Below are 26,952 nucleotides of genomic sequence, written 5' to 3' on the forward strand. Positions count from 1 at the left end.
TTTGACCTTTATTCAACCACGTCTATTCAAAATGATTACTTGTAAACAATATAATATTTCCCTATGTTTTTGTAAAGTTTTTAAAATTAATATTTACTGCACAATAATTAAATAATGTAAAAGATAATACTTTTAAAAAACCTTTTGTTTCAATATACCTGTAGTATAGAACCAGTATTAAGGGAACCCAACCAAGTTCTCTTTCAATAGGGGTTCCCTTTTATCTGAATAAGAGGGTGACCGTGGTGCTTTTCCTCCCAGAAAATGTCCCTTTAACAGTGGTGTCCCATCCACAGAATAGGTGTCCCATCCACAGAATACTGTAGGTGTCCCATCCACAGAATAGGTATCCCATCCACAGAATAGGTGTCCCATCTACAGAATAGGTGTCCCATCTACAGAATAGGTGTCCCATCTACAGAATAGGTGTCCCATCTACAGAATAGGTGTCCCATCTACAGAATAGGTGTCCCATCTACAGAATAGGTGTCCCATCTACAGAATAGGTGTCCCATCTACAGAATAGGTGTCCCATCTACAGAATGGGTGTCCCATCCACAGAATGGGTGTCCCATTCACAGAATGGGTGTCCCATCCACAGAATAGGTGTCCCATCCACAGAATAGGTGTCCCATCCACAGAATGGGTGTCCCATCCACAGAATGGGTGTCCCATCCACAGAATAGGTGTCCCATCCACAGAATAGGTGTTCCCTCCACAGAATAGGTGTCCCATCCACAGAATAGGTGTCCCATCCACAGAATAGGTGTCCCATCCACAGAATAGGTGTCCCATCCACAGAATAGGTGTCCCATCCACAGAATAGGTATCCCATCCACAGAATAGGTGTTCCATCCACAGAATAGGTGTCTCATTCACAGAATAGGTGTCCCATTCACAGAATAGGTGTCCCATCCACAGAATAGGTGTCCCATCCACAGAATAGGTGTCCCATCCACAGAATAGGTGTCCCATTCACAGAATAGGTGTCCCATCCACAGAATGGGTGTTCCATCCACAGAATAGGTGTCCCATCCACAGAATAGGTGTCCCATCCACAGAATAGGTGTCCCATCCACAGAATAGGTATCCCATCCACAAAATAGGTGGCCCATTCACAGAATAGGTGTCCCATCCACAGAATGGGTGTCCCATCCACAGAATAGGTGTCCCATCCACAAAATAGGTGTCCCATCCACAGAATAGGTGTCCCATCCACAGAATAGGTGTCCCATCCACAGAATAGGTGTCCCATCCACAGAATGGGTGTTCCCTCCACAGAATAGGTATCCCATCCACAGAATAGGTGTCCCATCTACAGAATAGGTGTCCCATCCACAGAATAGGTGTCCCATCTACAGAATAGGTGTTCCCTCCACAGAATAGGTGTCCCATCTACAGAATAGGTGTCCCATCCACAGAATAGGTGTCCCATCCACAGAATAGGTGTCCCATCTACAGAATAGGTGTCCCATCCACAGAATAGGTGTCCCATCCACAGAATAGGTGTCCCATCCACAGAATAGGTATCCCATCCACAGAATAGGTGTCCCATCCACAAAATGGGTGTCCCATCCACAGAATAGGTGTCCCATCCACAGAATAGGTGTCTCCCAAAAGAGGTTCTACTGTTATATCATAATTCAATATTATCTAGATATTAAATTAGTATCACTGTTTAATGAACCAATTAAACAACCAATCAGCCATCCAACGTGTCCTCATGCTAGGCTGGATTTACGAGATCACAAACGGTTTCAAAATACCCGACAGCTGACCAGACTCCGTTTTTATTTCGGTAGCTTTTTTAATATCACTTTTGCAAAGAATCAACTTATGCATGATGGCCGAAATTAGAAAACGATTGAAAAAGACTCTCACTTCAGTAAATTTACAAGTTAAATTGTTGCTATCTTTGTCATATTTTCTGCATGGTAAAATTTAATAGTGCATTTGTAATTTTATTCAGCTTTTTAAATTACCTTCCTCCATTGATATTAGAATAGAGCCTATATTAAGGGGATGCCTTTGGGATCTAACAAAGTGCCCAATAATAGAGATATCCTCTGAATAGGGATTGGCCGTAAGTGTTAAAACAGTACTCATTTACACTACTGGTTAATCCGTATAAATATCTTCAAACTATGAATGCTATTCATATTCCCAATATTGATTATACTGTGTGAAAATGCGAACTAACATAATGTTTTTATATTTAACTAAATGATGCATCAGGATAATAAAGATGGAAAGTCAAGGACGGGGCACGAGGTACGTTTCCAAAGTCATAAGTTCAAGTCAATAATTGCAGGCTCTAGCCATTTCCGTAAGAACCCTAGGCGAGAACAAGATAAGATCATTTATGATACAGTCTGTCGAGGTCCACCCCTAAAGGTAGGTTCAATATTTAAAAAATAAATTTATCATATTATTATGTCACTTTGCTTTCTCTAGTAGGTGTTCAAATATTATACACATTTTAAAACAGCGATATGTTTTTTAATCTTTTAAAAAACGCAACAAAAAATCTGTAAAGCTTTGCTTTGTGATACGTTTTTGCATATTAATGTGGTTTTTTAACACAAATATTATAAATATAATACCGATTATGTACAAATATGCTAATACTTACAATCTGTCCAGTGTCTTATAATATAACGCACTGCAGTGAACCACTCTCACGATCATAATGAGGTTTACAATAAATAACAAGAATATCCAGGACAGTTTAATTGCAAGCAACTAGGAAACAAGACATAAAATGCAACAATACATCAACCATTGAAACCAAAACTTATCATCACTCTCACTTCTCAACAAATTGTTACATGTCAAAGGTCGTTACTATGGTGTCAAGTTGTGTATAGGGCTTGACTGAAGACCTGTGGGGTAGAATCTGGGAAGTAAAGTTGGCAAAGGTAAGAAGGGTCTAGAGGTTACAAAAAGGTCAATGCTATTTGAATTCTTATAACATAACATACTGGCATAATATTGCAACACTACAAATAAATTTGATTAATATTTAATTCTAGATTATATTCACTTTTGCAGATCAAACATAATTTGAGGAGTCCTCCTCAGGGTGTGTAGAAAGCGACGACCTCGAATTGGACGACCCCAACGACCCGGGCGACCTCGAATTGGACGACCTAGAATTGGACGACCCATTAACACGAAACCGACGACCCCTATAGCCTAGCCTAGCCTAGGCCTAAGTGTGGTATAACATCCCGAAGCCGAACATAGCCAAAGATCTTTAAACCATCTTATATAATACTCGCAAGCAAGCAATTGATTGAAAAAATACAGAAATATCGCCATTTGATACTGAATGTGTCGACACGAACAAACGAACAGATATGGAACGCCAAGAGTGCATCATTAAAACTGCATTCGACATAAATATAAATTAAAAAGAAATAAATATTATTATACATTACATGGTTAAACCATGGACGTATAATTACATCTCGTCTTCTTATAACGAACACTATAGGCCTACCAAGCAGCGTGTTGCGAACATGTGCATGGGGAGGGCCATAAGAAAGCTTTACAATACATTTCACATATGCATTGTATACGGTCAAAACTTACCCGCCGCTGAAAAAGGTTTACCATGTTTATGATATTTCGTGTGCTAATCGAGTCGAATGCAGTTTTAATGATGCACTCCTGGCGTTCCATATCTGTTCGTTTGTTCGTGTCGACACATTCAGTATCAAATGGCGATATTTCTGTTTTGATTTTTCTTTTTTCAATCAATTGCAATTGCTTGCGAGTATTATATAAGGTATGGTTTAAAGATCTTTGGCTATGTTCGCCTTCGGGATGTTATACCACACTTAGGCCTAGGCCAGGCTAGGCTATAGGGGTCGTCGGTTTCGTGTTATGGGTCGTCCAATTCTAGGTCGTCCAATTCGAGGTCGCCCGGGTCGTTGGGGTCGTCCAATTCGAGGTCGTCGCTTTCTACACACCCGTCCTCCTCACTTTTCGATGGCAACACCTGAAAATTTGTTGAAAACAAAAATCACTGTGTGAGGACGCGAGGAGCTAGGTTGTCCACACCATATCTTGTTTTTTATTGTGGAAAGGTTCATTAGCAATTGATTGACATTATCAGGATATTAGGTTCAGTTAAAAACAAACATGTTGATCTACTGTATGCCACAGCCACCACTTATTTACTGTGGTAGGTAGTCTATAAAAATAGAAATAATTCAGAAAAATAGTCTTATTGTATAGAGTACTGCTACGATTAAAGCCTTGTCTATATCAAACTTTATGACAAAATGTTATGTGCCCATATATGAACACGATGATCATCACTACCATATTTGAGCATATCACTACTATATTTGGGCTTATCACACTTTTTTGTCAAACTAGTTTGATGGTGTAGACAGAGCAAGACTGACTCTTTTTTGTGCGTGCGATGTACACATGACCATCAGCTTAATGTCCCATCAAAAGGATGAGGCATTGAGAGTTTTCTTCAATCAATCAATGCATCAATCAATCAAAGTAACGTTTATTTTTCCTTTCTCTTTTATACCAATTGTACTCTTGCATTTTCCCTTATTTAAAAAAAATTACTTTTCATTGTTTTGAACAATGCTATGTACAGTATCGGTGCATACTGTAAACCAATTTCCAATATAATACAATTCAGAAGTTTAATTGTTGAACCTTTATTAGTTCAAGCATAAATATTATCCAAATATTATTCCATCATAATATTCCACATGGAGATTTCTTATCACTATCTCAGAAGGAAGTGCGCAACGTGCTTATTAGAAAACCTCTATTCAAATCTAAGATTTTAAATCGATTAAGTTTCCTGTATGGTTGATAAACGAAAGAAGGTCATTATAGAAATACAATGAACAGGTTCTTTAATCTTACATGTGTTTAATTCATTAATTTTATAAAAGTAAAAGGTGCCGATATTACCTGTTAAAGGATACAATGGATCAGAGGCTGATCCAGGGAGTTTTTTTCTGGAGTGGGGGACAATTGATCTGGGTTTTGGAGTTGACGTGGGTTGTCACTCTCGATATTTCTGTGGGTCAGGGACACTAAGGGCATTAGGTAGAAGTTCTCTCCTTTTTTTTTACAGAACTGTAAAAATAATAATAATAATTTTGGAAAATATAGATTGTTATAGAATTGATTTTATAGTATATAATCATGTTTAAGGCATGGGTCAGAGACAGTGGAATAAGATGGCTATGAATGATCACTGGTTAAACCCAGGGGCCCTGAAGCTTATGGGGGAATGTCTCTGAGCAGGCCTTATATGTTGAAAAAGGCTAAAAACATCCCAAAACTTCAGCATTGGAAGGCCACTTAGGATCCCTAAACCAGGGGCCGCAGGCCTCTGCACCACACTACTGGTTAGGGACCAGTCTGTGCCATTGCTTGTGAGGTGTAAAGCTCTTAAATGAAAAAACTGTAATAAATAAACGAAGACCCCAGCTGCAGGGTATGTGGTTCCAATTTGTGAGAAGTTTAATTAATACAGGAACCAAAAATGAAAAAGATTTAGCTTGGTCCTATTGTTCCATTTTTCATGGAACATTATTATTTGTTAATAATACGACCAAAATGTAGGTAAAAGGATAAATTGTTAATGATAAAATGAACAGGAAAATAAAAGCTTGCTGGTTTTAAGTTTTCCTGGAAGATTGTAATCAATTTGAAGGTCGATAATTAAACTGTTGTTTACTGATATTTGATACATAAATTAAACATCCATAAAAACGCAATCAGCATTATATGGATAAATGTATTCAATACGATTGTTTTGTATCTTGCCATCACATCATACAATTTAGACAGTCAAAACCAAAATCAAATAGCTATGTTATAACCATGGAAGATTGATCAGTCTTCCTTGGTTCTGCTTGGTTTCTATTACGACGTAAGTGCAACGCACGTGATTTGACCACAAGCGATGGGTTATTCAAGCTTTTCTTTTGATTGGTCAATTCGCCTATGTTACGTCAAGGACTAGTGGAAACCACGCTTAATACATTATTTTGTAGGTAATAACCCAAGTTTCCAAAACAGTGTATAAATACAGCCGCCAAGGGTCATCCTTACTTTTAACTGGTAACCCTGGGCTAGTAGTTATTTGCCTCAATTCAAATTTACTGGCCATTATCCAAGATTTAAGCATGTATAAATATTGTTATGAATAATTGACTGGCCAGTACGGATCAGTTACTGGATTAAGCCCGCCACACGTTTACTGGCCTTTGCCCAGCGAAACCGTGCTAAATGGAACACCAAGACGCCTTATTTTTAATAGGGCAAAGCAACTAATACTACAGATATTGTTTAGATAACAAGATTTATGTCTATAAGTACAGTAATAAGAAATCAGTTATATAAACATTTTCATAATCCATTTTTTCTAGTTTCTATATAAGATTTTAGTGATAAAGATATTATATGCAATTAGTATTTAGGTTAAGCTTTTAAAAGTTAAACTATCGCACTTCAATAAGATTAACATTTTATCAAGTTTTATCAGAGTATTAGTAATTTAATACTTGATAATATTTAGTAACTTAATGCAGTTTTACTTCTATAGTAATACCATAAGCAGATATTCTTACAAAATTGTTGCAGGTGTAACAAAGGGAAGGGTTTGTGAAAACAAATAAATACCAAATAAATGATTAGATCTTATTGTCTCGCTTACTGTTTACAAAAATGCTATTAACTACTGGTGCATTTAATTTGTAGAAAGGGGGCAGTGTTCTAACGAGAACAGCTAGACAAAGTTGGCTCCAGTCATTGTTTACATTGTAGGTGTAGAAATGACAAGGATATAGAACTTATTTTTACTTTTCTGTGAATTTATAGACTTATTGTAAAACATATATAATGGACTTGATTTAACTCAAATTTATTAAAAATAGGTACAAATGTAAAAATCCTCATTGATTCTAAATTTAAAGGAATTGAGACATTTATTTAAGAACCATTTTGTGCACTATTGATGTCAGAGCGTATACAAGTAGAACCCCTCATTTGAGACATTCCTATTCACAGGACATCCTTATTCTGGGAACATTTTCTTGTGAAAAGGAGGAGGAAACATTCGGCTAACCCATATTCAGGGGACACGCCTATAAGGGGATATATTGTTGGTCTCAAACAGTGGTGTAACAGCTATGAGTGCTAACTGGCTAAACCCAGGACTCCAGAGCTTAAGGGCCCTAGAGCATGTGCAGTCCAATGCAAGAGAGCCCATTAGGAGTACTAAACCAGGGGACTTTGCCCTGTGCGTTATGCAATTCAACTGGTCCCCAACCTTTTATAGGGGTTCTACTTTAGCATACTTTTTTTGGCATCTTAGGCCTGTAGGACTTGGGTTTAGCAGTTGTTATATAAATCCTCTTGATTATCCTTGACTTTCACACCTGGATTATCCTCATTTCCTACCTTTTTAATGCATAATAAAGCTTACTAACGTTTACTCGCCAAAGCATAACATTCAATGCCTAATCCAGGATTTCCATAAGCTCACCGGTAATGGGTACATGATTTCCTAAAGAAATGTTAAGGTACAGATGCTAAGACTAAACCACCCAAACCTTTAAGACACCTTCTATAAGAAACTATGTATTGGGAAGCTGAATTGCAAAAAGTTTGTTGAGTATAGAGGGCAGTATTCACCTATGTCATAAGGCCAAAGACAAGATGAATTAAACTCAAACAAGAAAAATTTCTTACAAAAAAAAGCCGCTAGGCCATAGAGATATTATAATATCTCTATGGCTAGATCCATTGAAAGTTTTAATTATTGTTCTTCCTTCACTAAATCATGGAGGTATTTCATAGACTCTTTTCTCTCAGACGTGCTTTAGGGTGTGCGTATGGCCAGTTCGAGTTTACAAATTCCCATTTTTTTCAGCCTTCGTATTAAGTAATAGCTTCCACGTTGATACTGTTTTGTAATATTTCCGTTCGCTGGACTATAACTGCCTAAAGGCGTGGCGCAAAAAAATCAATTTGGATGTCATCCAATGGTATTTGTAATATTGTTTCAATTTGTGCTAATAAACATTAGTAAGTATGATTTGTGGTACACCATGTGTTTTTAAAGTTTAGAATGTCTACACGTTTTGGTTGTTTTGCTATAACTGTCTCCTGGAGTAAAGGGTCTCTTCCTTTACTAATTGCCTTTACTCCAGCAGACATTAGCATAACCTACAAAACGTTGCGACATTCTCAATTCAATTTTGCAGTACTATTTGCTTTTGGAAAAACATGGTGTACACCAAACCTATTTTACTATGAAGAAATTGCTTGTATAAAGTTACATGCCTTGGGGAACGATATGGATCATATATATTTATTTATTCATATATGAAGTGCTAGTGTTGCCCGAAAGCTCTGCTAATAATTTTTCTGGCTGTTTTTATTTAGCTTTTTGCTTGCTCTCTCCATTGAGATCCAGCCACTGATACCACAGCATTGTCATTTTGTCAGTGCTTATTATATTTTGTATCTCCATTGAGATCCAGCCGCTGATACCCACAGCATTGCCATTTTTTCAGTGCTTATTTTATTTTGTATCTCCATTGAGATCCAGCAACTGATAGTGATACCAACAGCATTATCATTTTTTCAGTAATTTGCAGCATATATAAAACTGAATATATTATTATTAATATATATTTTATTTATCAATTAAAAGCACTTCTTTCAATGACTATTAATATTACATACAAAAATTGCTCGTAACCATATTAGTTCACACTTGTGTAGTAATCATCCACAAGTATAATTGCTTATCGTCACATGTAACTATTCCTAAGATGTCTTTTATCACACGTAATTGAGTTTTGAAAGGAAAGTGCGTCATTTCAAGGGGTCGGGGCCACTGTTACGTCTTTCAAGCTTCTGTTGTCATTTGAAAAATATGTTTACAACAATAACATCATAAAAAAATCAATAGATATGATCTTGATTAAAAGAATTTGAAATATTATGAGGAATTAAAAAAAATATGAGAAAAATATTTTATATAATTATGATTGGCAAAAATAATTTGATTACAGAAACTGAAATTAATGAAACTAATTCAAAATCTTACCCACAAGTTTGAGTCATGGTACTGAATCGGAAAAAATTCAGACAATCAAAACATCTAAAGTTCTTTTTCGGCAATGACGTCTTGTAGAGTATTTCTCAATTAATATGATCCAACAAATGATTACTTTTTTGCAACAATGTATTGAATAATATTCTGAATGATTAACTATCATAACATTTAAATTAATAATACATGTAACCAATTTTGTTTTGAAAAAAAAACACTAAACTTTTCTGAATATTCAACTTAAAATGTCTCAAGTAAATACTCCTTTTGTTACTTTTACAAAAACAAATTCAAGTGTATGTAAGTAAATAAAATTGTTCAAAACACTATACATTACCTTTAACTAGTATTTCACAACATTGTCCTTTAAAAGCATAAAAACCAAACAAGAAAAATAAGTCCATGCAAACATTGTGATGATCCTCGCGTTAAATGAGCGATGATAAACAACTTGCTGAATAATAAACCAACCGATTGCCAAGGACATAAAGATCAAGCAAGCATATAAACGCACATGAAGTTTCACGCTACAAATATTATTTTTAACCAATGCATTGTTTTATCACAATCAAAATAAATGTCAAAACTTTGAGTAGTAATGGAAGGAAGTGTGCGGAGAAAGAAAGCAAAACAAGCATTGATATTTAAAGATTTTAATGAAGGTAGCGCAATGCCTTCCTGAATTATGTCAAGTCTTTCCCTTTTACTTAATTATTTTAAGCGTTAAAAACCAATGGCTACAAGGACAAGAGGGAAATTACTTTTCAATGGAAACTGATAAGACAGTATTTCCAGAATATAGTATTACTGACTATTTCAATTTAGTTGAAACATAAAATCCTTTCCTGTTGACAATGTGTGTAAATTAGTGAAGATATCTATCAAGGCCTAAGTAGTAATAACTGATGAATGGGACACAGGAAGAGGTGGCACGATGCTATCATATTATGGAATCATATAGTCTCTTTACATTAAAGAGGGACCTTAAAAAATTGTTGAAAATGTCAAAGTGGAGAGATGTGGTATACAGTAGAGTGGAGACGATATATTTATCACACAGCCAACCAATAGGAAATTGAAGATGATATATTTATATACTGTACAGTATTATCGAGGAACAATCTGCATGTAAAGCTCTGTCTACAGCATCAAACTATAGTAGTTTAACAAGAAAAGTGTGATGTACCCAAATATGGTAGTGATGTGCCCAAATATGGGCACTTCACTTTTTATTGTCACATTAAGTTTGATAGTGTAGACAGAGCTTAAGAGAAATACATTGATGAGAAAATGATGACGTGCTTTATTATAAAAATAAGCATAAATTCTAAAAATATGATAATTTCAGATTTGACATAGATTATTTTCCATTCCTGAACCTCTGTCCTGATTTTAAATTTTTTATGACCTGAATTTGAAACAGAAACTTGTCATTATGAACAAAATCTTATTTATTATTCATGTCATTTGCTATAGGCAATTTCACATAGCTCTTTATTATTATACGTGCCACACTGCACAATAATGGTTTATTTGCGGAAAAGGCTATAAATATAATTTCAAATGTTTAATGCTGTCAAGAGTTCAAAGGTCATAATTGATTAAATGTGACCTAATATAGTAAAATATACCGGTACATAATATTTTGTAGCATCTATGCTTATTTTGTTCTGCTAACAGGTTTGCAGGAAACCCCATGTTTCCAAAAAATGAAGTGTGTAAAGCTCTGTCTACACTATCAAACTAGTTCAACAAAAAAATTGTGGTGTGCCTAAATATCGTAGTGATATGACATCATCATGTCCATAACCAGGCATATCACATTTTTTGTTATATAAATTCATATCTCCTGCATATGTTTGGTGTCCATTCAATGACTCCTAGCTAAAGCAACAAAGAATACAGGAAAGAAAACCACACTATGACAACAACAACAAAAACATTAGTGCAATTGACTGAAAAGTACTTTAAACCAATCCAAATATGAAAAATTACAGCAGAACATATTGTATTTTAATAGATATTAATCAATAATAATTATTAAACTATATTTAAAAGAATTTAAAACCCCCGGCTCTGCAAAATGAATTCTGGAAATTCAAGAGACCCTAAAAAGGATTTGTGTGTTTACTGTATCTATAAAAACCTAAAGCTCTGTCTACACTATCCAAGTAGTTTGACAAAAAAAGTGTTATACACCCAAATATGGTAGTGATATGCTTAAATATGGTAGTGATATGTTTAAATATGGTAGTGATATGACATTATTGTGTCCATATATGGGCACATCAAATTCTTTTATCACATAAAGTTTGATAGTGTAGACAGAGCTTAACACACTTGATGAATGAGTTATTTGCTAATTGCCTATATAGTTGAGCATCAATATCAATGGAAACTGTCATTAACTTGTTAAGTTTCATAGAATTAGTACACAGAATTGAACCTTACAACGCTATACACAGGGAGTATAATGACATCATAATAACATTAATACATGTCATTACATTATGAACCGGAGTGCACCGGTAACTGAGCAGTAAATTTCCACTTGCCTTAAGGTTTTGGTACATTAGCCGCAAATGGAAACCATTTACAGTGGATGCCTGATGGAATGATATCCACTTAGCGTACACTTGATATATTTAACATAAATATGAGTTGTGCGGCTTTAATTATTAATGTTGTATTCTTAGTCATAATTCAACAGGCACTTACTTTTGTGCATTTATTCCTGTGAAAAGAAGGTAATGCTATAGTAAAAATAGTTGCACTATCATATTTTATGAATTCCACAAACCAACATTGGTGTTGGTAGTCTATGAGTGCCCAGTGCTGTATTTGTAGCCACAAGAAAGATGAGGTGGTCACAAGAAAAGGGAACAATCTGTGTGCTGGTCACAGGGTTGTCAAAAGCATCTCTGTGAAAAAGTGGTCAGGTTGAAACCTTATCAACTGTACTAGTGATTATACGGCCCTGGTGCCGCGTACCTGGATAAATCGACAATAGCCTCTCTCTCGAAGCAAGAAAATACATAAACGAAAAGAAAACAGTAGAGCACCTTTAACAGATAATGGTGCCGTTCGCAAGCTTCACTATCTAGTGGGAACCATCTCACCATCGACATAATTTCTTTCATATATATATTCATTTTATAAACAAAATAATTCAACGACTTACCCGACTCAATGATCTAAGTTTCTGAAGCAGTGTTTTGACAGGAACCAAGAATTCATGCATAAACCTTATTCCATCGCCATTAAAGCTACCGTCGACAATCTCAAACACTTGAGCTAACAGATAGGGGGCGACATTTTGAAACGGTGGAAATAGGTCTGATAAAATATCTTGTAGGCTACAGTCAACCTGGGCCGACTCCTGTCAAGAAAAAAAAAAACGTCATCAATAATAATTTCATTGATTTAAAATGTGTTAAAAATCAGCGTATATATAGTTCCATATTGTTATTAATGGAAAATCGTATAAAAGAATTGAATGGTGCCATCTTCCGTTCCGTTAAACGAAACAGCCTTTAAGTTTTTGTACCTGAAAAATAAATACATTGAATATAAATTGATTTTTACAAATAAATTCAAAATATCTTTAAAAAAAATGTTAAAACTTGTTTATAAATATTGAATTGAATATAGAATATATTACATGAAATTGATAGTATAATATTTTATAACCATACATATATAAAACAATTAAAACAATATTTGTAATATTATGCATAAATTGTACTTTATATAATTACTGTATTAGGATACAGAGTATAGTATGAATTGCATTACTAATAACAAAAGTGACAGATATACGAATGCTAATAATAATAAATAACTCATACATAGTAACAATGCATAAAGTAGTATAAAAATATAAACATAAAGCTAGCTTACATCACTCTGTTAATTAAAACTCACCTACCTTTGACAGATATAAAGTATATTAATATAATCCTGTCAGATATGCTTTCAGTGTAGAAAATGAATATAAATTATATCAATTATCAACAGAACACAAGATTTTCGAATGTATATAATTTCATCGAACACGTTGCGATATAATATTTCCCACGGTCAAAGAATACAACATCGTTAGAGTGTAATGGAACATGTAAAGCATTAGACGAGGAAGAGGACATGACACCACAGGATGTCATTGGACGATTCTTGATAAGCAAGACTTATTAGTGAAATCTGATTGGTCATGGTCATCCTTTATTCACAAAGGAGTAATTGTGCCACAACGCTGGAATGTCATGCTGACCATGTCTGCTATGCAAAAGTAAATTATGTTATCTCATTTGCATAATCATATGCAATATTAATGTAATAACTTCATATTAATGTGTAACCTATAAACATTAAATCAGCTTTCTTCACTATGAATGATCATGCTGACCATGTCTGCTATGCAAGTGAAATTATGTTATCTAATTTGCATAATCATATGCAATAAATGTAATAATTTCATGTTAATGTGTAACTTAATTAAACATTAAATCAGCTTTCTTCACTATGATCATGCTGACCATGTCTGCTATGCAAAGTGAAATTATGTTATCTAATTTGCATAATCATATGCAATAAATGTAATAACTTCATATTAATGTGTAACTTAAATATTAAATCAGCTTTCTTTACTATAATCATGCTGACCTGGTCTTCTATGCATTTGCATAATGTAATATTTCATGTTCATATGTAGAATATATGTTATTACCAAACATTTAACATTAAATCAGCTTTCTTCATTAATAATACATTACTGTATTTAATTTATCTTGCTGACCAGGTTTTCTATGGACAATGAAATTATTTTATTTCATTAACATAATTGCATACAATGTTGTAAAGAATAAATATTTTTAATATTGTATTTACAGTTGCGTTTTTATACACCTTAGCTCACCCATATTGTGTGCTTAGTCTCACCAAATTTGTGTTATTATTCACTAAAAAATGTTTATATTTTAAAATAATTTTCTTCCTAATATTCTTTCTCATTTTTATTTTGAATTCATGAAATTACTTACTGAATTAAATTAATTGTATAAATTAAATAATCATTATACTCAATAATCAAAATTACCATAACTCCATATGGGAACGTTTTAAAGTGAGTGTACTGTATACTCTCTTCATCCACGTCATTGTTTACTGTTAGTTTCTTTCTCAGAAATTGATTATTTTTGTCAATCAGTTACGTCATTTAATTAACAAGATGCAGGCTCGGAATGGAAAGTGGGTAACAACTAATTCATATAATTATCTTTAAATTATAAATATTTTTGATGACTAATTATAATAACATATTACATCATTACAATATTTTTAATTAGACAATGTTAAGTATAATGTGAGTACAGGTTATTTGCATATTCCACTCAATAACATGCATGCTTACAGTAATTGAATGTTTTATACGAAGGATAATGTCGGATCTATTTTTAGAAATTACATCATCAATAACAACTTATTACATGGAGTATCCAGCAAGTACAGAGATACTAACGTTAGATAATTAACATTTTAAGCTCTTTTAACAAAGTAATAACGTGTACTTTATATATGTGATATGGGTGTGCTTGGAGAAAATTTTTTTCTTCAAAATTTTGCCTAATAATAATATGGGATGTTTTACACAATAAAATTAATAGAAAATGGCCACCGTTGAAACCAATCCCAACTCAGTCAGTGAGATGTTAATCTTATCCAGAATATATACGGCATACGTGATACACATCTCAAATCATAGTCCATGTCTAACCATGCATTAAAATCAGTATTTCCATCATCATAAATTAGGCTATATTTGTTACTCGATGCTTACATAAAGCGTATGAACATAAACTCACATGCATCAACTCACAATCACAATTTAAAATCAATCGTCGTCTGTCAAACATGAACAGTCAATTTCAACCAAAAGAAAAGAACCGTTACATTTTATTTTTTAAATTCTACAAGTTGTTCAGTTTTCCTGATTATAATTGTGGAATTATGTTTGGAGAAGGGAGGAAAGAGATGCCCATACAATAAAATACACAATTTAGTCATTATTTTTTTTAAGGATATGAGAGAGGGATGACAAATTAAACAAAAATTTGAAACCTTAAAAAACCAACTTAATGATTTTATACTGTAAAATAATATCCACAGCAAATAATTCCAAGATCGAGAGCCTTCTCAAAAGAAATCCCTATTATTAAGGGGACTCTTTCCTGTAAAACAAACAAGGAGCAATATTTAACACTACGGAAAATCCCATAATTGATGGGACACCATTAATACAGGACACTTGGGTCTCAATGGAGTCCCCTTATTAGGAGTTCTACTGTACTAAACAAATATAGTCAACAGTGGCAGAATCTCAATTTTTACAGAATGAATAAGCAAAAAAATCAGATCAAATAACAGCAGCCATACAGAATTTCCAAGCTTTGTATTGTATCTGACTTTAAATCAATCTGTTAGCTAAAGTATTTATTTTCCTATTAAAATAATGAAAAAAATATGGTGCTACAGTACGTACAATAATTTAAGTTTCATACTTACAGTACAACATCTAAAACCACTGGTTAACAAACTAAACCATCAAAATCCAGTGTACTTTAAACACCATGAAATGACTGAGCCATCAAAATATACACTGTACCCTAAAAACACTATTTAGTATTAGGAATAAAATACAATATTCTCTTCTAAGGCTAGGCTGTGTACTGTAGATAATTAAAAGCCATTCACCGTCACTACGCATGTGACATTTGGCTGACTAAGCCGAGCTGTCATCTAAATATATACACAACCTGCCATTACCAACACTAGGCGTATTTTCAATGACGCTAACAATAACCCCGAAAAAAGAATCAAAATTCTTGCATACCTCGTAACTTAAATCCTCACCGATCAACGTAGCCATTTTGCTTCCTCATCTGGAGACTAATTATCATAGAGAATTATCAGTAGAGGATGTAGATGATAAGGGAAATACCTGCTATACTACTAGCATCAGCATAATGAATCTCACAATATATTGATTCTATTTACTATGTGCGTCGTCTGCTATGAATGGCAAATGCCGTCTGCTAAACCAATCACATTTTTAATCAGAGAGTATTGATTTTGTAGGGTCTATTCTGAACACAGTGTCAACTATTGTAAAATGAATTTGTTTCTTTTGTTAATGTCTTATTAGATGTAATGAATAATTTGTTAAGTTTGTATAATTTTAAAAGAACATCAACATGTTTTACACTATTTAAACTAAATCATTATAAATCTTTTCAGCTAATTTTCTTTTGTAACAAATAATGTTGTTTGGTATGAGTTACCTGGATAAACCGACAAAAAACCCCTCTCACTCAGAAGAGGGTTATATTTAGGAAAGGAGAAATTCAGTACACACAAGATTGAAAAAGAGGTGATGGTTTGTGGGATGGTCCCATTAGAGGAGTGTGATTCAAGGACTATTCCATTATCCAATAGGTGTGGTCAACTGAACTTCTTTTCATTTAAAATTATCCTCTCCTCAAAGAGAGAGGGCTATTATCAGTTTATCTAAGTAAGCTTGGCACAAAATATAAGTTAATAATCAATCTGTTGATTACTAAAAAAGATGATTCTATAATTATGTAAGTAAGTCATACCTACAGGGATTGTAAACTGGGACATGCATTTATTACGAGATTACTTTACCACATAACAATAAAATAGGACATGGGTTAATTATAGATGAGTTCTATTTTACAGTATAAATGTAAGCCAAGCATTTCAATATTTGAACTACATATGTTAATCAATTAATAGTAACTATTATGCAAATTGAAAATTGAGTGATGTATATGGACTAAACAACCACCCTAACATTTGAAAACAAGATTTAAATAGTTATAAACCAATGTGTCATACTGACACTTAATACACAAAAGAAAAGGCAAATTTGAACAAATAAAGCTCAACAAAAGATTTAACAATTATGAAGTCAGCTGTAATAGGCCGCATTCTCTCAACTGGAATGATGGTATATTCAGTCGGTGTAATCGGTACGACAAGGTCGACCGTTTGAAAACCGCAGGAACGTTGTAGGAAAAACAAAAATACTGTTTTAAGAATAGAAGATCTTTAAAAACATGACAAAACTAGGCGAGCTAAGACTGTGGGAAAACCAAACGTGTTTGGTCTCTTTCAACAATGGCTATGAATATGATGATATTCTTTTCAATACTCACCTATGAAAACATTGTGTCAGACAGTTGTGTACCAGTTGGTAACGACAACTCCAAGGATTTTTCCACACTTAAGTTTCTTGTAATAAATTCTTTAATGACCAATTACACCTTTTTATTAATTTGATGATTACCATTAATTTAAAATTAATAGCTCACCAAGGTAAAGATGTGATAGTCCTTTAAATACTAACCAACATGCTAAACAAACCATCAATTTTTAAAATTTTACTTTTTTCGGGCAATTTTCTACATACAGTAAAATTAAGCACAAAATTCAATGAATGAAAGATGAAATCTATTTCTAAACACTTGTTTTGAACAATTACATTTTATGTATCCCTTTAATTTTTCACTCCTTTTTTAAAACATTGTAAATATTGCTTGTCTTTTTATTATTGCCTGTATTGTGCTTTTTACAGTTTTATTGTAAGTTTTTTTTTATGTCTTTTTATGAATTTTTTTTTAATTTAAAAAAACACAACCTTATGTAAAACAGGGTGAAAATATCTATACCAGATATGTTTTTATCCTGTATAAATATGTTTTTAAATAAATAAATCTATTTGTATAAAGAAATAACTATACCAATCAGGGCCCGAAATTCATCCCAGCAAACTAGCAATTTGCTAGTACATTTGCCATAAATTACTAGTTGAGAATTTTAAAACTAGCAAATGTTGGTTGTTATACTTATAACTTTTTAAAAAATCAATTGGATTTCTGCATAAATTGGTACGGTTCAGCAGGTATTACAAAATAAGTATTATAAAATACTTAAAGCAACACTAGCCAAAAGAATTGTTCCACTTTAACTTTTAAGTGGTTATGCAATCAACTATTGAATGGGAAGCCTTTGTACGATTAAAAACACCAATTTGTAGTAGATAAACATTGTACACCACTTTCGAATCCAGAGAATAGAAACGTATAGCCCCTGGATCTTGTATCAATGAGCCCTGGTCACTTGTTGGTCATCCACGGTCAGTGTGGCATAGAAATCCTTAAGTAGCTTACATTTTAGACACTATTAGGTAAACACACTTATATAGACTTTTTAGCTAAAGTTGAAAAGCCTGGAATTTGGTAGCACACTTTTATGAAACTGTGAAGTGGAATGGATATTCATTTTACCGATTTTTTAGGCTACCGTTCTATCTAGTGCCAGTAGACATGCTCAAAATGGCCCCACTACCCATTACATAAATCATGCTACATGAAAAAACTATAGGTCGTCCCTCCTTTATTTATTTGTTGATAGTTGCAGAATGCAATGTTTTTCTTTTCATTTGTTTATTATTATGTATCATATGGACATTTTGATTGAAATAAAAGTTGAATTGAAATTGAATTTATCATAAAATTAAGAATGCAAGATTCTCACAATTTTAAACATTTTCTTCTGTTCTTTAAATCAGGCTTTCATTGTGTTTACAATTTAGCTTCTTATTTTTAATTTTTTAATATTCATAAATGACTTCAATTAAGAGACTTGTATAATATTTAAATCAGTTTTTAATATATTTTTCTTTACTTTTGCAATTTATAGTGGATATGTATTATCTTATAAAATGAGTTAAATTAAAAGAGTCTTGGCTTGGCACTTACGATCATGTATGCTGAACTCCCTACGGGCCAATGACCATAAGAAGATGCTAATCTGCTATGCTTACTTACCAAGTTCAAATCATGAGATAAATTACCGATTAGAACGTGAAACCTGTCTTAAATAAGATTGTAAACATGCACAACAATTATTATAATCGTTGTAATTATCATAATTGATGAATTTGACCCAACGACCAATAAAAAGACGCAATAATGGATTTGCTAATTATAGCGTTAACCGCCAATCATAGACATTGTTTACGACATGTGGGGATTACGTTTGATTTATCTTGTCTCACATGAGTTGAATTTTATTCAATGTACTCGAAGATGTATTACAGAAAACATTATTTATTCTAAACATTCTGTAACAACAACATCCTTAGATTATAATAAAACACAGTATTATTCAAGCTTTAACATTTATTTGTTTTAAATTCCCAGACCTTTCGTGATGAGTCATCACCAGGGTGTAATACATGGTAACAGACTGACTTAAATATTCTACCCTGTGAGTCTAGGGAAACTTATTTAAACATGGTAATGGTTTTGTAGTATACAAATTTGGGAGGTAGCTATAATAAGGATGGTATGAGTTGATTTTATAGTTACATTTTGGAAAGATCAACATTTATGTACTATGGGAAGATGCTAAAATATTATTTGTTACTGAAGTGAATATTTATTCTTAGCAATTTAATTATGAATAAATATACTGTAAGTATGTACCGGTAAGTAATCATAATAATAAGCTGTTTAAAGTTGGTTTAAAATGAATTCATTAAATATTTTAGTAACTGTCCATCAAATTATTGGTTAAAACATATATGTTGTTAAACATTCTTTAAACTCTCCTGATGTTGTATTAACCAATTTAAATTGTTGGGAAATTAGACATTTCTGAAATTCTTCTAATCGGAAACAATTTACTTGAAAAAAAAAGGCAAAACTTAATCACCAACATTCATTTGAAGGAAGCAATAGCCTTTGGATTGAAAATAGAAGGAAACATTTGTAGAGTCAGGAAATAGTGGTTAATGTGAAAATCATGTAATATCAAAAATCTGACCATGGATATAAAAAAAAATCATACTGTTAAACCATAATAAAGATCAAATGTTAATTCGCAAATGGTTTCACCGAGCTAACCTTGCCAAGATAGGACATAAGAAAGTGTCCCCTTAATAGTGTCGCTCTCTGTATCAAAGGAGAAGTTCTACTGTATATAACTAAACCACATAAAAAAAAAAGAAAACAAAAAAGAGAAAAACCTGGAATACGATTTCTATCGTGGTAGATAAAAACAACTGATTCACATAAAAACCAAACAGATATGTAAAATGACATCATTTGTCATTGTGTGAAGTCACGTTTAGTTTAGAATCACTCCCATGCCATCACATGTAATCTCACAAATGACCAGAACATAAAGTACTGGGTATTTAACAGCTGTTTGTACATAAATTATAACATCATAAAGATGTGATAAAATGCATAAAATGGACAAAACTTCCTTTGAGAGGAATAGGGTACCCAGAGGTTGCAGAAGAAAAAAGAGAGAATGTTTCATTTAATGAGAAAATAAAGAAAGAAGTGGAAAATAAAAAAAGAAATGGGAAAATAAAGAAAGAAATAGGAAAATAAAGAAAGAAGTGGAAAATAAAGAATGAAGTGAAAAATAAAGAAATAGGAAAATAAAAGTAGAAAATTAGATAAATCAGAAAAATAAATCAATGTGGGAAAATAAAGGAACAATTGGTAAAATAAAGAAGTAGAAAATAAAGGAAGAAATGGGAATATGAAAAAAAAATGAGAAAATAAAATAGAAAATTAAATGAATCAGAAAAATAAAGAAATATGGGAAAATAAAGGATGATAAAAAAGTAGGAAAATAAAAGAAGTGGAAAAATAAAGAAAGAAAAAAGAATAGAAAATTAAATAAATCAGAAAAATAAAGAAATATTGCAAAATAAAGGATGATAAGAATGTGGAAAAATAAAGTAGGAAAATAAAAAAGTGGAACAATAAAGAAATGTGTAAAAAAAGGAAGTGGAAATATAAATAAAGTGGTAAAATTCAATGAATATAAATAAAGAAATGGGAAAATACAGGAATAAGTGCAAAAATAATAGAAGAATCTTCTACTGGTTTTATAAAGAAAAGAGTGGACTTGAAATGGGAGAAGTGAGAAGAGAAAGTTCAAGTATAACATTCAGTGGTAGCAGATGTAGAAATTGAGTACTTACAAAACCGTATTTCCTCCAAGTTCGTGGTCGAAGTCTCTTTGGAAGAATCCGAAATACTTTCCAACGCATACCATTAAACACCATATCAATTGCACTTTGCTACTGTGAGACCATGCATAAAGAAATACCAATACGAAGCATAACACTAACAGTTCAATTCACTTTAACGTATCCGCTTAAATTATAAAATGACTCTTGGAGTTGGCATACAGTACCATATGTGTATTTTAATAGCCAAGATAAAATTAGGCACCCTTCCAGCACTGACAAAATCTGGATCGTTCTAGTAAAATCAATATCTTTAGCCATCAATACCTTTTCAATTAGACCCTGCGTGTACAGTTAGTAAACCTATTATTTTGTTAACTTGACTACAGAAAATAGTTTAACTTTTGAATAGGACTATTCCATTCTCCCATGGGGTTATATTATAGGTTTTCAAATCCAATCTATGGTATTTGCTTTGATTTAGTAAGATAAACCATACAATGCAAAATGATCAATCCCAATTAACAAAATATCTACAGTATTTCTCTAATTAAAATTCATTATTATCTTTATTTGTAACCACAAATATGAACACATTTTTTAAATCTTTTGAAAATAAAAAAAAATGTATCACTATAAATTAATTACTAGTATATTGTTAAATGAAATGTATAAAACTAAATAAAATAAACTTTAAAAATTCATTGAGATGTAGAAAATTAAATTAACTTTGTGCAACACAGTTCTAGGTACAACATTAAGGAAATCTTATAAGATATAGATCTTCAGGCTTTTATACAGTTATATAAAACAGGTGCAAAAATAGTATAACAAAAATCTTACAGCTTCTGGCACGCTCTTAAAACAATTTTTTTTGCAAGTAAATCTAAATAAAGATGAACTTAAAATATATTAGAAAGCATATTTGCTAATTTAAACAGATGCACTGAAAAAACTCGACAAATTGTCAGGACTTGCACCTGGGAATCCAAAAACTGAATGGATCTTTCAAAAGTCTATCAAAGCCTGCTGGCCACACTAAAACTTGAAAAGGAATTTGAGAGACTGGTGATACCAGCTCAATATGAAACGGCATGTGTGCCAAAATTCTTATCTTTTTACCAATATTAAGTAAATTAAAAAATCAGAAATGTATTGTTTTTTCCCATTTGTGAAGAATTAGCAAAAAATATGTTACTTATAATAAAATCCAATGAAACCAGCATATATAAGGCTGTACAATGTTTCATTATTACAATGTACAAACACAACGTCAATAAAAACAGATTAGCCAAAGCTCAAAACATGAAATACTGACAACCTTTTAAATAATTCATGTTTACCTTGACCAAAAGAACAGTAAACTTTTGTTCTTTTTGTAATACAATTAAAAGATTTATTTAGCTCTTTCCTTTTTCTAACAGGTGACGACAACAAAAAGATCAATGTTGTTTAGATCTTTAAATAAGTAACAATTGTCAATTGTACACAGGTCAAGTTCAGAATATGTAGTACAGTTAATCTAAATTTCAGTTTTCAGGTAAATGCATTGTGGGAATTGTTTGTTGATATAAAGTTTGCGGTACACCATGTACATCTGGTTCTGCAAAGAACTGTTGAGTTTTCTCAACCTTTCAATCAATATACTTTGATCGTGCTCATGAGTGAGAATGCAGAAAGTGAAATAGGGTGGGACTGGTGTGAAAGCTAAAAACAATAGCAAGGTTCATAGTGGGAGGTATTGAAACTAGCTATACAGTAGAAGATCTTGCTATTGTTTGTAGACCTGGACTTTCTGTATTCTCACTCCTGAGGACAATCAAAGTATATTGATCGAAATGGTTCCGGATATACTGTACATGGTGTACCGCAAACTTTTAACATTTGATTTCACCATGAAAACCTTCAGGGAATTGTTTTAACACTACATCTTTATTGCGAGAGGCATGCTTTTTTTGGTCCGCAATCTTGGGATGGTCTTAAAATTATCTTTTACAAATTGAAGAAAACCTTGAATCTTAAATGAATTTGCAAAGATGAAAAAGTTTTCAAAAAGCTAAACTATAGAGGGCTCACACTACTAATTTATACAATCCGATTACTTTCACAATAACAACAAATGTACTATAGGGGGCAGTACATAATAATCAATCAATGTGTGACCATTAAGGCATTTATTTAGAATTCCTCCATGATCTGACATCACCACAAATGTCTACATAATGTTCACCATATGATTGATTCGTTGCTTTTGTACGTCCATATAATTTGTAAATAAATTTTTTTTAAACCAAAGAAAATTTTCTATCAAAAAGAAATTCATTAAATAAGAAGCAATTAATTACTCAGTCAGTGTATATTTACATACTAAACATCCTGAGCGCAATTATTTTGAGATTGTCGCTAATGTCAACACTTTTCACTCAATGCAAACATCCATGTCTTTGTTCAGGTTTTCTGAACATACAAATTTGAAACGGAAGGTGTGAAGAAATTTGGTTATGAAGATGATGAAAAAAATATAAAGCTCACTTCACCAAAGGACTAAAAGTTTAGTCTACAGTTAAAAGGACAACTTTTACCGAGAACCGTATTTTGACAACGTATTAGGGATGTACATATGATTTCAGAACAATTGGGAATTCGCTGCACTCGTTCGCCGTACAGCCGTCACCGTAAATTGCTGTAAAATCTACCTCATGAGTTTTCAGATCATTTCAATTGCTAATTTGAATTAGGCTTAAAATTTGCCAAAATGTTTAGTCTGTTATTTGAAGAAATACTTCAATATCTAGATAGGCAAAAGAAACATAAAATAATTTAACATATCTATATTTTTTACGATTTATTTAAAAAGTATGTTTACTAGAAATGTTCGTGCTTTGCAAGACTTGTCTATTGACCTAAAAGAGTAGCTAGAAACATAAATCGTAAATCTCGCAATTGTTTTGAAATCATGTGTACATCCCTATTACGTTGTCAAAATATGGTTCTCGGTAAAGTTGTCCTTTAAGTACATACAGTAAAGTTAGTGTACCATAGAGATATTCCTAAACTAGAGGGTTAACTAGGTGACATTATATTAAACAATATTATTTTTCATAAATGCTTTCTTCTAATGGGGTGCCATTTACCATATCGAAAGAGCCAACAATATCGCAATGGGTTTAAGGCCGACTCACTCTTAGTTCTGGTGGTGAAACAAGTCTTCTCGGATAAGGACTTAGACCGTATGTCCAGTGTACACATTATAACCAAGATGAGTTAGGGATTACCCTGGTGAACTGGTCACAAAAAAGCTCCTGTATCAGAGGATATTACCACCTATCTGATAGGAAAGTGATAGAAAAAAAAATGAAGCTTACCTCAAAATCAATCCACCATTTTGTATAAAGTGCCATAATTGGTAAAACAAAAAAATCATGCACTCTCTCATAAGTACTTGGTATAAATGATCAACTATAACAATGCTTGTTACTTGTAAAATATAATTAAAAGATAAACACATAGCAATACTTGTCATTTATACTTGTCACTACCTATTAGTCACAAGAGCAGCAATGTAAGTATGTCACCAAATTATTTTGAAGCACTTCCTGTGAGGAAACATAGGCAAAGATTATACCTATTGTAAACAAATGTTGATGACTTTGGACAAATAGCAACTATACACTCCTTTATTATTTCATGTCATAGTAGTAGTATACGAAGCAATGAAGCGTAACTACCATCTTCACATGCAAACAATCTAGCAAAGTAAATGAATTTTGTAAATTGTTGGTAAACTAGTAAATTGTCCTCTTAATAGAGGTTGGCCCCTGAAATGCAGTTGGGAGCTAGTATTAAAATATATATTTCTCTCATAAAAGTTTCCCCTCAATAGGGGTGCCCCATAAATTGGGGATGGCTATAGCATTAAATATTTTCCTCATTCATTTTATAGGAAAGTCATGTCTCCTCAATTTAAATTGGAGATGTACGGTACCAAAGGTGGTAGTTATACGGTACTGTTAATACAATTATTATTTATATCTTTTTAAAAACTGTACAATCTTTACCCAGAGCTACATGAATATCATCCCATAAAACCACATATTGGACACAGAATTATAAGACTACTCAAATTATTACAGTCACTATCTTTTAAACCAGGATTAACAATGTGGAAATGAAAAAGACGAGAATCCTTGGACGCAGACAAAAAGACTGATAAATAAACACAGGTGGTAATAACTTTATTTTATTACTATATTTTTACTATGTCAATCAATTGAATTTTTTATAGTACAGATTATTATTAAGCTCTGTCTACATTATCAAACTTTATTCGACAAAAAAATTGATGTGTTCATATATGGATATGATGATGTCATATTACTACCATATTTGGCCACATCACACTACTTTTGTCAAACTACAGTACTTTACTGTGGAGAAAAAGCGTGAGTGTGTATGTTTTTTTGTTATTATACCATGATTATACATATTTTTGCTATACATACTGTAGGCCTACACATACATCATGAAAATAGTAAATCTACTAGTGTAAAACTCTGTCTACACTATCAAACTTTATGCAACAAAAAAATGTGATGTGCCCATATGATATATGGACATGATGATGTCATATCACTACCATATTTGGGCACATCACACTTTTTTTGTTAAACTAGTTTGATAGTGTAGACAGAGCTAAAAACCTACACACATATGATGAGCCTTAACGTCATACAGTAATCAAGAAAGGAAAAATGCAATGGTTTACTATACATTCCATCAATAGGCCTACCTGTTTAAAAGCTGTCATCGTTTCTATCGTCATCAGTAAACGCCCTTACGGGAGGAACGCGACAAAGAACAAAACCTGCAGATACAATTTCTACATAAAAAATAAAATTACCTTCGTTTGTGTAATAATATAGAATATAACCACGGCAACAAATATGAAAACAAAACACAATTACGTCAAATTGTCATTGTAAAATTATTGTGACAATTCACCGACATAATAAGGTTGACTTTCTGCGACACGCTGTGAAGAGAAACTGAAAAGACTTCACCTGCATGCCATTCCCGTATCCGTTATAAAAACTATTCCCGGTGGATGAAAACCAGGTCAATAATTTATGAATGAACAAAATTCAAATAGTTTCACAAAAAGACATCATAAAATATGTGAAAAAGGTGTCAAAGTGGCTCAATGTAAAAGGTTTAAGTGCTGCCATCATATTTATTACAATTTGTATGAGTCATATAGTCATATTTTTTAACATTATATCAAATTACTGCTGCTATATTGTCAAAATTCACACAAATATCAATTTTAACAGTAATTCATCATTTTAATCTCTGTAAAATGATATTTTTTAATAAGATTGCTTAAAAATGCAAAATTTACTCAAAATTAAGTTGTTGAAATTAGAATTTAGGATTACAGAAATGTTGTATTAACAGATAATAATATAGTTGACAGTTTCCCATCTTAATTAAATCCTGGTTGTAAAAAAAATGAATCAAATAAATCAAATTATTAAAATTCATTACAATAACCAATCAATAACCAATTAATAACTAGTCAATAACCAATCAATAAACAATCAATAAACAATCAATCAATAACAAAGCAACCAAGATAACATAACATTACCAATGAACAACATAGTGAAATAATTTCAACCAAAATTTTAAAGTTCAATAAAAAAAAACAAACTTAGTATAAAACACATAAAAATGCATAAAAACATGATTGTATAATTATGTAAGA

The 26,952-nt window shown here is 32.4% G+C and overlaps 1 protein-coding gene across 5 annotated transcripts in view; it reads right to left on the reverse strand.

The window, feature by feature from the left end:
* LOC144851134 (puratrophin-1-like) overlaps positions 1 to 26,952 on the reverse strand; it is an 83,049-nt gene that overhangs the window by 48,314 nt on the left and 7,783 nt on the right. The window contains exons 1-2 of one of the 5 annotated variants that reach the window (XM_078708680.1): positions 24,554 to 24,602; positions 12,297 to 12,494 (exon numbers count right to left, since the gene is read on the reverse strand). In XM_078708680.1, coding sequence (XP_078564806.1) covers positions 12,297 to 12,494; positions 24,554 to 24,589 — 234 coding nt within the window. In that variant the 5' untranslated portion in view covers positions 24,590 to 24,602. Of the gene's footprint in view, positions 1 to 12,296; positions 12,495 to 16,004; positions 16,169 to 21,200; positions 21,573 to 24,553; positions 24,603 to 26,952 lie in introns of those variants that run through there. The other 4 variants (XM_078708678.1, XM_078708682.1, XM_078708679.1 and 1 more) reach the window with 4 other exon arrangements.

Source organism: Antedon bifida, chromosome 8 (genome assembly GCF_963402885.1).
Source record: "Antedon bifida chromosome 8, ecAntBifi1.1, whole genome shotgun sequence".
NCBI classification, from domain to species: domain Eukaryota; kingdom Metazoa; phylum Echinodermata; class Crinoidea; order Comatulida; family Antedonidae; genus Antedon; species Antedon bifida.